We start from the raw sequence: 12,827 nt of genomic DNA, 5'->3' as shown, positions 1-12,827 counted from the left end.
ACCAAAAAATTAACAATGGAATTACCATATGACAGCAATTCCACTTCTGGGTATATATCCAAGGAAAACAAAAACACTAATTTGAAAAGATATATGCATCCTCACGTTCACTGCAATATTCATTTATTACCAAAAGCCAAGATACAGAAACAATCTGTATCCACAGATCAATGGATGGATAAAGAAGATGTGACATATGGGCTGTGTATATATGTACACACACGCAGAATGGAATACTATTCGGCCACAGAAAAGGAAATCTTGACATTTGGAACAAAATGAATAAAACTTGAGGGCATAATACTAAGTGAAATAAGTCAGACAAAGACAAATACCATTTGATCTCATTTACATGGGAATTCTTTAAAACAAAAAAAGTTTATTGATACAGAAAAAAGATCAGCGCCTGGTGAGTGTGGAGATGGGTGGAATGAAAGGACTCAAAAGATACAAACTTCCAGTAATAAAGTGAATGTCACAGGGACATAACGTATAGCACAGTGACTGTAGTTAATACTGTGAAAGTTCCTATGAGAGTAAATCTTAAAAGCCCTCATCACGAGAAAAAAAATGGTTTTTATAACTATGTATGATGAGGAATGTTAACTAATGGTAATCATTTTGCAATATATACAAATAAAATTTTATTATGTTGTATACCTGAAATCAATATAAGGTTATGTCGGTTATACTTCAATTAAGAATTAAATTAAAATTTACTAATTTAAAATTACTTTTTAAAAATTTAAGTTAAAACAAAAAAAGAAATAAGGTTGAGGTCAGTAAGGTTTGGGGGGAAGTAGAACAAGAGCAAAATTTGCTGAGATATCACATAAAGTGAATGACTAACACCCAAATACATGGAGCAATGATGGGACCTAATGTTATTCCTAAAAAACAAGTTTCTTACCATTCCCTCTTCTGAATGACTAAGCATATAATACAGCTCATATTGATCCTGTGATTAACCTCATGTCATAAAGTCAGTGGGGAAGTAGAATCAAAACCAACAGTTTAAAAAGTGAGGTTGCTCTAAATCTGCCTATAAATGGCATTAGAGGCAGGTGATTCATCCATCCACAAGTTGTCTCCTATAAGGTAAAAATTGAAGACAAAAACATTCAAGTAATTTCCACTTCCACCTTCCTTGCCTTGCCTTTCACCTCCCCCCCAGTGTTGGTTTTCAAAGAGAATAGGCAAGAGAGAGAGGATTTGATGTAGCGGCAGCAGGGGCGAGGAGCCCAAAGGTAGATGAGGCAGAGTGGCTGGGCTATTAGCTACACTGAGAACATGACTCTAGGTAAAGAAGCAAATACATTGAGAATAACAACAGTCAGGTTTCTCACTGTCTGAGAAGCAGTTTAAAAACATGGAAATGGGGAGTTCAGAAAGAATCTTCATGTATGGAAACATGTGTGAACACAGCTTTTAAATATATGATATAGTGGTACATGTAATGTATATATATGTATACATTTGGTGGTGGTGGTGCTCAGTTGCCAAGTCGTGTCCAACTCTTTGTGACCCAATGGACTGCAGCACATCAGGCTTCCCTGTCCTTCACTATCTCCTGGAGTTTGCTCAGATTCACATCCATTGAGTCAGTGATAACATCTCATCCTCTGCCACCCTCTTCTTTTGCCTTCAATCTTTCCCAGCATCAGAGTCTTTTTCAGTAAGTCAGTTCTTCATTTCAGTTGGCCGAAGTATTGGAGCTTCAGCATCAGCATCAGTCCTTCAAATGAATATTCAGAGTTGACTTCCTTTAGGATTGACTGGTCTAGGTTTGTCATACCTTTCCAAGAAGCAAGGCTGTAGTCACTGTCCACAGTGATTTTGGAGCCCAAGAAAATAACATCTGTGACTGCTTCCACTTTTTCCCCATCTATTTGCCATGAAATGATGGGATGAGATGCCATGATGTTAGTTTTTTGAATGCTGAATTTTAAGCCAGCCTTTTCATTCTCCTCTTCCACCTTCATCAAGAGGCTCTTTAGTTCCGCTTCACTTTCTGCCATTAGAGTGGTATCATCTGCATATCTGAGGTTGCTGACTCTTCTCCCTGCAATCTTGATTCCAGCTTGTGATTCATCCAGCCTGCCATTCTGCATGATGTACTCTGCAAAGAAGTTAAATAAGCAGGGTGATGATATACAGCCTTCTCATACCCCTTTCCCAATTTTGAACTGGTTAGTTGTTCTGTGTAAGGTTCTAATTGCTGCTTCTTGACCCACAAACAGGTTTCTCAGGAGACAAATAAGATCATCTGGTATTTCCATCTCTTAAAAAATTTTCCAGCTTGTGATCTACAGTCATAAGCTTTAATGCAGTCAATGAACAGGTTGTATACATATACACACACAATACACATCCTCTTATCTCTGTACCAGTGAGAAAACTTGCACCCAGATCTTGGTTTCTAAATACCATCCCTCATGAAAAGAACCAAGAGTTTCTTGGACAAATGGTTGATTCCAGGACTAGGGGAGGGAAAATACAAGATGAGCCTTTGTTGTTGCCAGAAATAAATGTTTAAGAGAATAGTGGGGAGATAGCAAAAGGGCAAAGTAGCCAATTTGAAGGGGTTCCCACTGGTCAAATCTAGGATGATTTAGGTATCAAAATAAGCAAGCCCTGAATTAAAACCTACAGAAAAAAATGGAAATCATATATATGTGTGCCTGTATGTACACGCATATTTCCAAATATATATTGTTGTTGTTTGGTTGCTTGGTCGTGTCCGACTCTTTACAATCCCATGGACTGCAGCACCAGGCTTCCCTGTTCTTCACCATCTCCAGGAGCTTTGCTCAAACTCATGTCCATTGAGTCGGTGATGCCATCCAACCATCTTGTCCTCTGTCATCCTCTTCTCCTCCTGCCTTCAATCTTTCCCAGCATCAGGGTCTTTTCTAATGAATCGGCTTTTCACATCAGGTGGCCAAAGTACTGGAGTTTCAGCTTCAGCCTCAGTCCTTCTAATGAATATTCAGGATTGATATCCTCTACAATTGACTGGTTGGATCTCCTTGCAGTCCAAGAGACTCTCAAGGGTCTTCTCCAACACCACAGTTCAAAAGCATCAATTCTTCAGCGCTCAGCTTTCTTTATGGTCCAACTCTCACATCCATACATGACTACCAGAAAAACTGTATCTTTGACTATATGGACCTTTGTTGGCAAAGTAATATCTCTGCTTTTTAATATGCTGTCTAGGTTGGTCATAGCTTTTCTTCCAAGGAGCAAGCTGCAGTCACCATCTGCAGTGATTTTGGAGCCCAAGAAAATAAAGTCTGCACTGTTTCCATTGTTTCCCCATTTATCTGCCATGAAGTGATGGGACTGGGTGCTATGATCTTCATTTTTTGAATGCTGAGTATTAAGTCAGCTTTTTCACTCTCTTTCACCTTTATTCAAAATGTATATATATTCTCAATGTACATATTTATACTTTGTACATATGTATAAATATATATTTATATATGTACATAAAAATATATACATATATTTCAAATATATATATGGAAAATTCTTACCTACAGCAGAATTACTGAGGAAGTAATCACAGTACTAGATTATCATTTGCAACAATCACAGCAGTATATAATAGTCAAGAGTTAACAATGAGGGGACTGCCCTGGTGGTCCAGTAGATAAGACTCCTAGTTCCCAGTGCAGGGAGCCTGGGTTCAATCCCTGATCAGGGAACTAGATTCCACATGCCACAACCAAGGCCCAATGCAGCCAAACAAAAATGAAAACATTAAAAAAAGTTATCAAAGGATGTTAAGGCTACCGGGTTTAGGGCTGATGATGGAAAAAAGACTATGAGTACAATATTGGATATCTTCCCATAAAATGTTAATCAAATAAAAGGGGGGAAATAGTGAAGACACTAATTTTACTAGGTGATCAAAGTTAACATCACCAGTGTGGGATGGAGCCATACTGTTTCCATATTTTGATAAAGCACAGAATTATTTCTGTGATATATCTGCCAACAAAGCATGACGTGATCTGGTCATAAGGTAATATTGGACAGACCTGGGTGGAAGGTCAGCCTACAGACTGAAAGAACTATGTTCTTTAAGGCTATGAGGCACATGAGAATTAAGAGTAAGAAACTGTTACAGAAGGATGACACCCAACAACCAAAGGCAATACATGGTACTGGCTAGAATCCTGGATCAAAAAGGAAAGAGGGACATTGCTGGGATGACTGGCATCATTTGAATGAGGTCTATGGATTGGCTAATACTGTTATACCAGTGTTGATTTCCTGGCTGAGAATACTGTACGGTGAAATGCAGAAATGTCTTTGTTTTCGGGAGGTACACACTGGAGAATAAAGGGTGAAAGGATGATATGCCAGGAGACAACAAGAGAAGGTAATGGAAGAAATTTGGCAAAATGCTAACAACTGAGGAATCTGTGCGAAGGGAATGTGGGAATTCTTTGTACTTTTCCTTAACTATTTCAAAATAAATTTTAAATGAAAAAAATAACGGTTAGGCAGTGGATCTAGTTATTTGGACTGGTCTTCATTCCTGTGAATCAAATGTTATCTTTTCAAAGAGGCCTTCCTCATCACGCCACCCCCATTACTCCCCATCCCTTACTGTGTTTTCTTTTTCCTCATAAAGCAGAATAAGTCATGGTTGATGGTCACTGGAGCTTTTTAAATGGTACACAGGATTAATTTACTATTTTTCTACTTTTTGTGTATGTTCAAATTCTCCAAGGTAGAATTTTAAAAGTATATCCACAACACAGATTGACCATACAGTATCATGTGTGTGTGTGTGTGTGTGTAGAGAGAGAGATTCATGCTTCATGCTGTCTGCAGTACTCTGCACATACATAGACACAGATCTTGACCCAGGGATTGAACCCAGGTCTCCCACACTGCAGGAAGACTCTTTACTATCTGAGCCACCAGGGAAGCCCCCATATATACACAAACATATATATGTGTGTGTGTGTGTATATGTGTGTGTGTGTGTGTATACATCTTTATTAATGCATTAAATAGAAGTATTTAGCAGGTCTAAAAGTTATTGTCATTTCAAGTTGTGATGAGCATAAATGAGATGTCTGCAACAACCGTAATGTGAAATATGAAAATACATCTGATTGGTGTTGGCGATCATCACAGGTACTGCTCATACTACCATGCTGGTACTACACTACGATACAGTTAAGAGTTGACAGAAATGCTAAATTCTGATAAGAAGTTAGTGAAAATAAAGATACAGCATTTTCCAAGACAAATTTAAGTACCTCCTCCTAAATTCTGGTCTAAATGGCAATAGTTTTCATTGAACAATCTAATATCCTTTTGATATAGTAAAGTGCTAAACTTTTAATATATTTTTTCTTTTAATCTCAGATGACTTAAATAATTTTGAGTGGGGAATTCCCTGGCAGTCCAGTGGCTAGGGGTCCACACTTCCACTGCAGAGGGCATGGGCTGGTTCCATGGTTGGGGAACTAAGATCCCACATGCCACAACATGCAGCTCCCTGGGGGAAAAAAAAATTAATAAAAAATTTTAAATCTTGAGTAAAAAAGAGCCTTTAATGCAGACAGCATGAAGCATGAATTTTAAAAAGTAATAGTTGAAGGGCTTCCCTGGTGGTCCAGTGGTTAAGAATCTGCCTTGCAACACAAGGGACACTGGTTTGATCCCTAGTCTGGGAAGATCTTACATGCCATGAAGCAACTAAGCCTGTGTGCCACAGCTACTAAGCCCATGCACTGCAACTACTGAGGCCCACACATTTAGAGCCTGTGCTCCTCAACAAGAGCAGCCACTGCAACGAGTAGCCCCCACTTGCCACAACTAGACACAATTAGAGAAAGCCTGCTTGAAGCAACGAAGACCCACCATAGCCAATAAATAATTAAATAAATCTTTAAAAAAAAAAAAAAGCTGACAAACTTCTTTAGTGGGCTCTATTATTCTTTTAAAAAAAGTAATGCCTGAAAAAAAATTCATACCTACCAATTTACTGACTTACAAAAGATGCAAATCACTATATGTCAAATGTAAAATACAAAACGTTTTTAAGCAGAGTACAAATATTTTAGTTTTTAAATAAAAGGAATAAAATGATTGGGTGAAAGTTAAAAAAAGAAAAATCACTGAGCCTATTTTAAGAATCAAAGAAACTATGTTAGTCGCTTAGTACTGTCCAACTCTTTGCAACCCCATGGACTACAGCCCACCAGGCTCCTCTGTCCATGGAATTCTCCAGGCACAAATACTGGATAGGGTAGCCATTCCCTTCTCCAGGGGATCTTCCCAATCCTTTGATTGAACCCAGATCTCCTGCACTGCAGGCAGATTCTTCATCATCTGAACCACTAGGGAAGCCCAAAGAAATTATAAATGGATCATATGTAAGAGTACATATACTGTGCATAAACATGATTAAGACTGTAACAAAATCAATACAAGATATAACCAGAAAAATCTTCATTTCATTTGTCAATGTAACCGAAACTCAGCATCTAATACAAAGATACAAAGACATACACATAATCCCGAAGTTTAATGCTGGACCAAAAATCTAGAACCAAATATAAAACAAAAGTAATAATAAATGTTTTCCATTTGAATGTTCCACAAATATTCCTTAACTGTAAGAAACGGAGCAGTTCTCATATAATAAAAATCTTTAAACATGCTAGATTTCAATTCATCCTATAATCAAAATGAAATCCTAAGTAATTAATCCAAGAATTCACTAAATTTAAGTTAGGATTTTATAGAGACATACCACTGTGGGTTTTTTTAAGATGTTTAAAATTTTTAACTTGGCAGAGAGAGACACATGTAAGGGGAAAAAAATGTGACTGTCTCAATACTTTAACATTACACCAAGAACACCTCACTGCAAAGCATACTTCCACATACTAAAAAAAAGCTAGCAGCACACAAAATTATATAATTTATAATAAGCTGATTAAACATCCTAATTGATTTCCACAACAGAGCATGCTATTTTCACTCAAAATATAAGCAGATAGAAGGCATATAATAAAGAAAAAATTAAAGTGTTTTTAATATAGAAAAGTGTTACTTTAGTTAGTCTCCTTGTTCAACAGACTAATATATGTCTATTTAAAGTTGATGAACAACAATTTATTTCAAAGCATCCAATAATTACACTGGGGAGCACAATTTTAACGATTATATACACTCAAGGTATTTTCAGACTGCAATGTTTACTCTAAATACTGTGGACTAGTTTAATACAGCTCAAACACTAGGGACTCTTAAAAGAAAAAGCAAAAAAAACAAACATATAGTTCCCAATCGGAATATGCTAGTTTTCACAAAAAAAATTCAGTTTTTTAAGAAATTTGAGCAAAATTTGAAACTAAGGGGAAAATGAGACTTGGAAGACTATTTGGAAAAAATTTCAAATTACCACTATCCCTGTAACATCTGTACATCTTTCTGAAGCATTAGTGCTCACAAGATTAAAAATGTCTCCGAATTCAAGCCTGAAATCTCTTCATAAGCATACCAAACAATACAACACCTGAGTAATCAGTCTACAAGAAAGGTAGTTGGAAAAAGGTGCCCTCTACACAAGTCAAACACCTTCTTTCTTCTTGGCACTGAGCCCTCTGTTCTCCTCCAATCTGCCAGCGGCATTTCTAACTCAAGAAATAAAATACAAAATTTCAAGCATTCTGTGTTAATTTTTAATGCTATTTTTCAAGATAAGTATAAAAGTATTTTACTTCATTGTTTTAATGTGCAAAAGCCTATCACAAAAATAGGTATTCAAAATTATAATATTCAGAAACAGAGGTGTTTCTTCATAGAAACCGGCTCAGCCTAAAAGAATAAACCATAAAGCAGTGATGCAGGCTAGGATGAGTCAAATTTGTTTAAGTCTAAAAATATCTCTAGTCATAGAGTATGTGAGGATAAGGAAACTCTACCACAATACTTTATTATTGTGTCCCAGAAGTAAAGCTATCCAAATTCATGTAATGTAACATACATACCAGCTAAAACTGAGTTTCATTCTTTGACAAAAATTTTTACATGAACTACTACCTTGCTCACCCTCTGTAAGATCTTCAACCTATTCTTTAGAACTGAGAATGGACGGGAAGAACCTGTATATGAGATTTACTTCAAATCTGAAAATAAAATAGAGAGTTTTTTTCCTTCTAAAGGGTTTTATTCATTGGCTCATTCTAATTCAGGGAGCTGCCTCAGCACACACACCTCTCCCTCTAACAACTAAGACAGCAACCAATTGTTGTATAACTCCTCCCATCCCCCTTCAATCCAGCTAACACACCATACAAAGAAAAGGACTTTCTCTATTGTGCAAATACAGTCTCTGCAATGGATCTTTGTTAAATAAAATTTGATTCAGAAATACTTAATTCTTTTCAATCAGTATATTGAATGCTGTTAAAATAATGAGCACATTATATTATTCTTATTGCAAGAAAGTAAAGCCAAATTTTGAAAATGTTCTGATTACATTCTAAAGGTTTGGTGTTTCTTTGGCACAGAGAAAAAAGCCAAATCAGCAAGCTTCCTTCAATCTATTTTCTACCAAACACTGATCAAAATATAAATAAAAGAATTGGCTCTGATCGACCCCCATCCCAAAATGCTTCTCAACTACCCTGCTCCCAAAGCTGTCTCTTTGAATCATTCTTTAAAATTCAAACACTTACTACAAAGCCTAATCACCGTTACAAGAACATTCATTTTGAAACGTTTTATATAATGTATTCCCAGTGTACACTACTTAATCCCGTAAAACAGTTATTAGTTAATGTTGAAATCAGCTAGGGAAAACAGTGAAAGTAGGTACTTTAACCTCAGTCTTAGTATAGGTATAGGCATGGTTTTTCTCATTATGATTTCTAGAAGACATCAGAAGTCAATATTCTTCAATTTTCTTGCAAAGCTACTATTCTGGTCCAACCACTGTTTTATCCCTTTCACTTATTCACATTTAGCTTCCCTCCCTATAGCAATCTCACATTTTACAAAACGTTCTCTACAATAAGGATAAAAGACCTTGAATTTCTCCAAACAAAGTCCATTTAGCGCCACAGCTGGATCAGCAAGAATATTTCTTGTACACGTTTAAGGATAAACAAGAAGCCAGACATAGAGATTACCTGTTAGGGGAGTAGGGGGTGGGGGGTGGGAACTGGAATTCCCAGGGTTGGGGTAAAGGGAAGATTTTTCTGTAAACCTTTTTACACTCTCTAAACCCACTAAGAATGCACTATCTATCCAAACATAAGAGCAAACATGTTTAAAATTCTCAAAAGTCGTTTTAAAAATATAAAGGAGTGTCAGGGACACTCGGTCTACTTAGTTTTAAGATAATCTGCTTTTACCAATAGCATCTGCTTTTGCTCTGCAATAGGTAACACACTGCTTTAAATGCAGTCCTGAGCAATGTGCCAGCTAAACCGTCTTTAACACTGAAACGTTTCTGCAGACCGCCGCCTTCCAAGGCAGCTCGCATCCTCCGCCCGCTCCTCCCTCTGTGCATTCTGAGATCAGCTCTGCTGATTCCCACATAAAGTGGGTCCTGGCCGCCATTTTAGAAAGTCATTCACACAGGCCGGACGGCAGCACCATCTACTTAAAAACCTTCCAAGACTCCCTCGGATGACTTCCTTTTTCCTCTCGAACCTCTCATCTCGCCAGGGGAGTCAAACTGCCCGCGACAGGCAGACACTCTTTCTAGAATCTGCATAATGCCGAAATGACACTTCTGGCCACGTAATACTGAGGGGCAAAGCAAATGCTGCAATGCACGTGTTTGCACGTCGGTGCCTACGAATTTCCCAGGCGGAGACCTACAGAGAAGGTCCGCAAGAAGATAAAAGCAAGTGCATCTAAGTGGCTTTTCCACTCCAATAATCTTGCGCCTAAATGATTTTTCCACCAAAACATTGAAGATACGGGGCCTCCGTATGGGGTAAGGGGTGGAGCAGCGCCAGGGAGCGAGTTCCCATCTGCTTCCCCAAGAGCCCGAGATCTCCCCTTTGTCACAGGGCACACAGGCGAGTTTTTGCTCCTGCCTTCCCGCTGCCTGGTTTCTCAGCACAACGTAGTAAACACCGGGAGTCCCTGGAAGCGCGCCTCCTCCAGTCTCGCCGAGGACAGCTTTAGTGGGTTATGAATGGCCTCACTATTCCAGGCTCCTTTTCACACGCGGACACGCGCAGACGCGCGTTCCAGCGGTGAAGATTTAATACCCCAGTAACAGCAACCACCAACAGAATCAATGATCCTCCATTTGAAAGAGCGGAGCTCCGCTGCCGCTGCTTCCATTTCCTGATCCAAGCTGCTCAGGAGCGAGCGACGCAACCTATTTTTCCCATGGTGACTCACTAATAAGGGCGCTCCATAATTTCCTTCACTCACTAGATAGTAAGAGGAATTAAAAGTAAACCAAACTTAAAACCTTCCGAAGTCTTGAATATCGGAAGAAACAGTCATTTCCGAGGACTATCACGTATCTGCCACGGTCCTCTCGATTTACATCGCTGTTCAGTAAAGCGTCATTTTCGGTTATTTCACACCGAAGGCTCCATCAGCGATGGCAGACAGTGATTTCACAAAATAAAAACAAATGCTGAACGCTACTAAGTAACTAAAATGTATCAAGAACATTTACCCTTTACTACCCCTACTGCTGCCGCTGCTGCAACCCCTGAACAAAAAATACACTCTGGGAAAAAGCTTTCTAGAAGAGCTACATTTAACCTGAAAAGGCTTGCATTTTTTAACCACTGATGTAGGAATTCTGGGTGGGAGGGGAGCAGCCTTATAAAGGCTGCCCAGTGTTCAGACCCCGAGGCCGGAGCGCCGGCGCGGCGGGGGCTCTGTTGCAGGAGGCGGCTCCTCCTCTGCGAGCGCTCGGTCCCCACCGTGCTCCCCATCCAGGGACCCCAGAGCGCTGAAAGCAGGAAGGCGAAAGAGCCGAAACAGACGCACCAGCTTATTCTCGGACACCATCCTCCGCCCAACCCCACAAAAACAAGGTGGGGAGAATCTAAAACATTTGCGTCCATTTAGTTTCTAGGTCTGTGAGCCTTCATGAGAGGTCCCTAGAATCCAGTAGTGTCTTTCCAGTTCCGAGATGCCCCCATGTCACCTACCAAGACTTTTCCGTTTGTATAACCTTTCCTTTCGCACAAAACCCTCTCTAGGTCAGACATATCCACGCGTCCGCAGGGCGAGGAGCGGGAGCTGCTGCGGGACTCGGGAGTTGGCCGGGCCGGGGGTTGTCGGGGCGGGGTAGGGGTTCGGGTCCCCGGGGCTCAGGGGCAGCTCGGTTCGGGCGTGTTGGCCGGGACAGCCGCACCGAACCGGGGCAGCGGCGCGCAAGGACGCGACCCCACCGTCGGCTGGCCAGCCTGAGAACACCCTCCCGGCGCCGGCTTCGCTGAGGCCGAGCGACAGCCGCCTCCTTATTGGGAAGGGAGAGGGTGGGAGCCGGGCCCGCTCCGCCAAGGCCCAACGCCGCGACGCGGACAGAGAGGCGGCCAGCAGCCGCGCGCCCTCCGCACCGGTCCGTGGGTCTGGCCCGGGTCCCCTCACCAGTTCCGCGCACGGGGAGGGGCCGGCAACGGGCCGGAGTGGGCAGCGGTGCCCGAGGAGAGAGCGCGGCCCCGGGCCTCGTGTCACTCACCGTTTGAAATGCTCGATGATCTTCTCTTCCCGCACATTCTCCGGTAAGTTGCCCACCCAGAGGTGCCTGGTTTCCCGGACCATGCTGGGCGGTGTGCTGGCGACCGCTGGTGCGGGTTCCCCCTCGCCGGCTTCGTACGAGCCCGTCAGCGCCGGGAGGCGGGCGCCGAGGAGGCGGCGGCGGCGGCGGCGGCTGCGGCGGTGGCGTCGGCAGCGGCGGCGGCTCCTCCGGCTCCCCCCCGTGCAGAGACCATCCCTCTCCCCCAGGTTCTGACTCTCGGGCCTCGCAGCTCCGCTCTGCCGCCACCACACACCCGAAGCCGACCCTCGCGCTCCGGAGGCGCATGCGCCCGGGCAGCGGCGGGCGGGGGAGCGGGGAGGAGGGGCGAGCGGGACCCAGGCGGCAGCGACTACGATGGAGCTGGCGCTGTGGCAGCCGGACGCTTCCCACCGGCGCGCGCGGCCCGCCTCCCTCACCGCGGGCGCGCGCTCGTCCGCCCGACCGCCCGCTGAGGCCGAGACGCCGAGTTCCTCCCAGCCGGCGCGCAAGCGCGCGAGGTAGGGAAGAACGCGGGGCCAGGAAGGAACGCTCACGCGCTCCGTCCCAGTGCGCAGGCGCACAGCCCTCTGTCAGGTCAAGCGCTGTTTCAGGTTTGGGGCACAGCGAGTGCAGGAGAAGGTACCGCCTCCAGCGCCTCGAACAGGGCTCCCAGGCGCTGGCCTAGGGGAAGAAAAGAGAAAGGGGGTTGGTATTCACAAGGCTGCGTGTCAAAGCGGCTGCCGAGCCTTCTCTCCTAGAAGAAGTCAGGACTCCTTCCCCTGCTCACCTTTGGTCAGCTTCTGGCCATTTCCGGGCACTTGGAGCCGCGCCTGCTTGGGAAAGTGTCAGAACAAGGCCGCCTTTCTCACCGCCCATCTAAGCTATAACAGCTGCAGAAACCCATCCCTCCCAAGAATCATTAGCTTGTAACATTAAGCAACTTTATTTTATATAAGATCTTGCGAAACAGTTTGCAAGATCTCTTTGCTGATCGTTATGGTATACCAAGAGTAGAACTGAAGTGAAATGGTTACATGTCTGGATAGTGTTCCCCTCAGAAAATTTACTATAAAATCTAAGCAAAGGG

The 12,827-nt window shown here is 42.5% G+C and overlaps 1 protein-coding gene across 1 annotated transcript in view; it reads right to left on the bottom strand.

The window, feature by feature from the left end:
- SPEN (spen family transcriptional repressor) overlaps positions 1–12,033 on the bottom strand; it is a 92,460-nt gene extending 80,427 nt beyond the window's left edge. Inside the window, 1 exon segment of the mRNA XM_070384976.1 lies at positions 11,702–12,033. Coding sequence (XP_070241077.1) covers positions 11,702–11,784 — 83 coding nt within the window. The 5' untranslated portion in view covers positions 11,785–12,033.
- Between the last annotated feature and the right edge of the window lie 794 nt (positions 12,034–12,827).

This window comes from Bos mutus, chromosome 16 (assembly GCF_027580195.1).
Source record: "Bos mutus isolate GX-2022 chromosome 16, NWIPB_WYAK_1.1, whole genome shotgun sequence".
Taxonomy (NCBI): Eukaryota; Metazoa; Chordata; class Mammalia; order Artiodactyla; family Bovidae; genus Bos; species Bos mutus.
The sequence above is the reverse complement of the archived record's forward strand: the minus strand, read 5'-3'. Positions and strand labels throughout refer to the sequence as shown.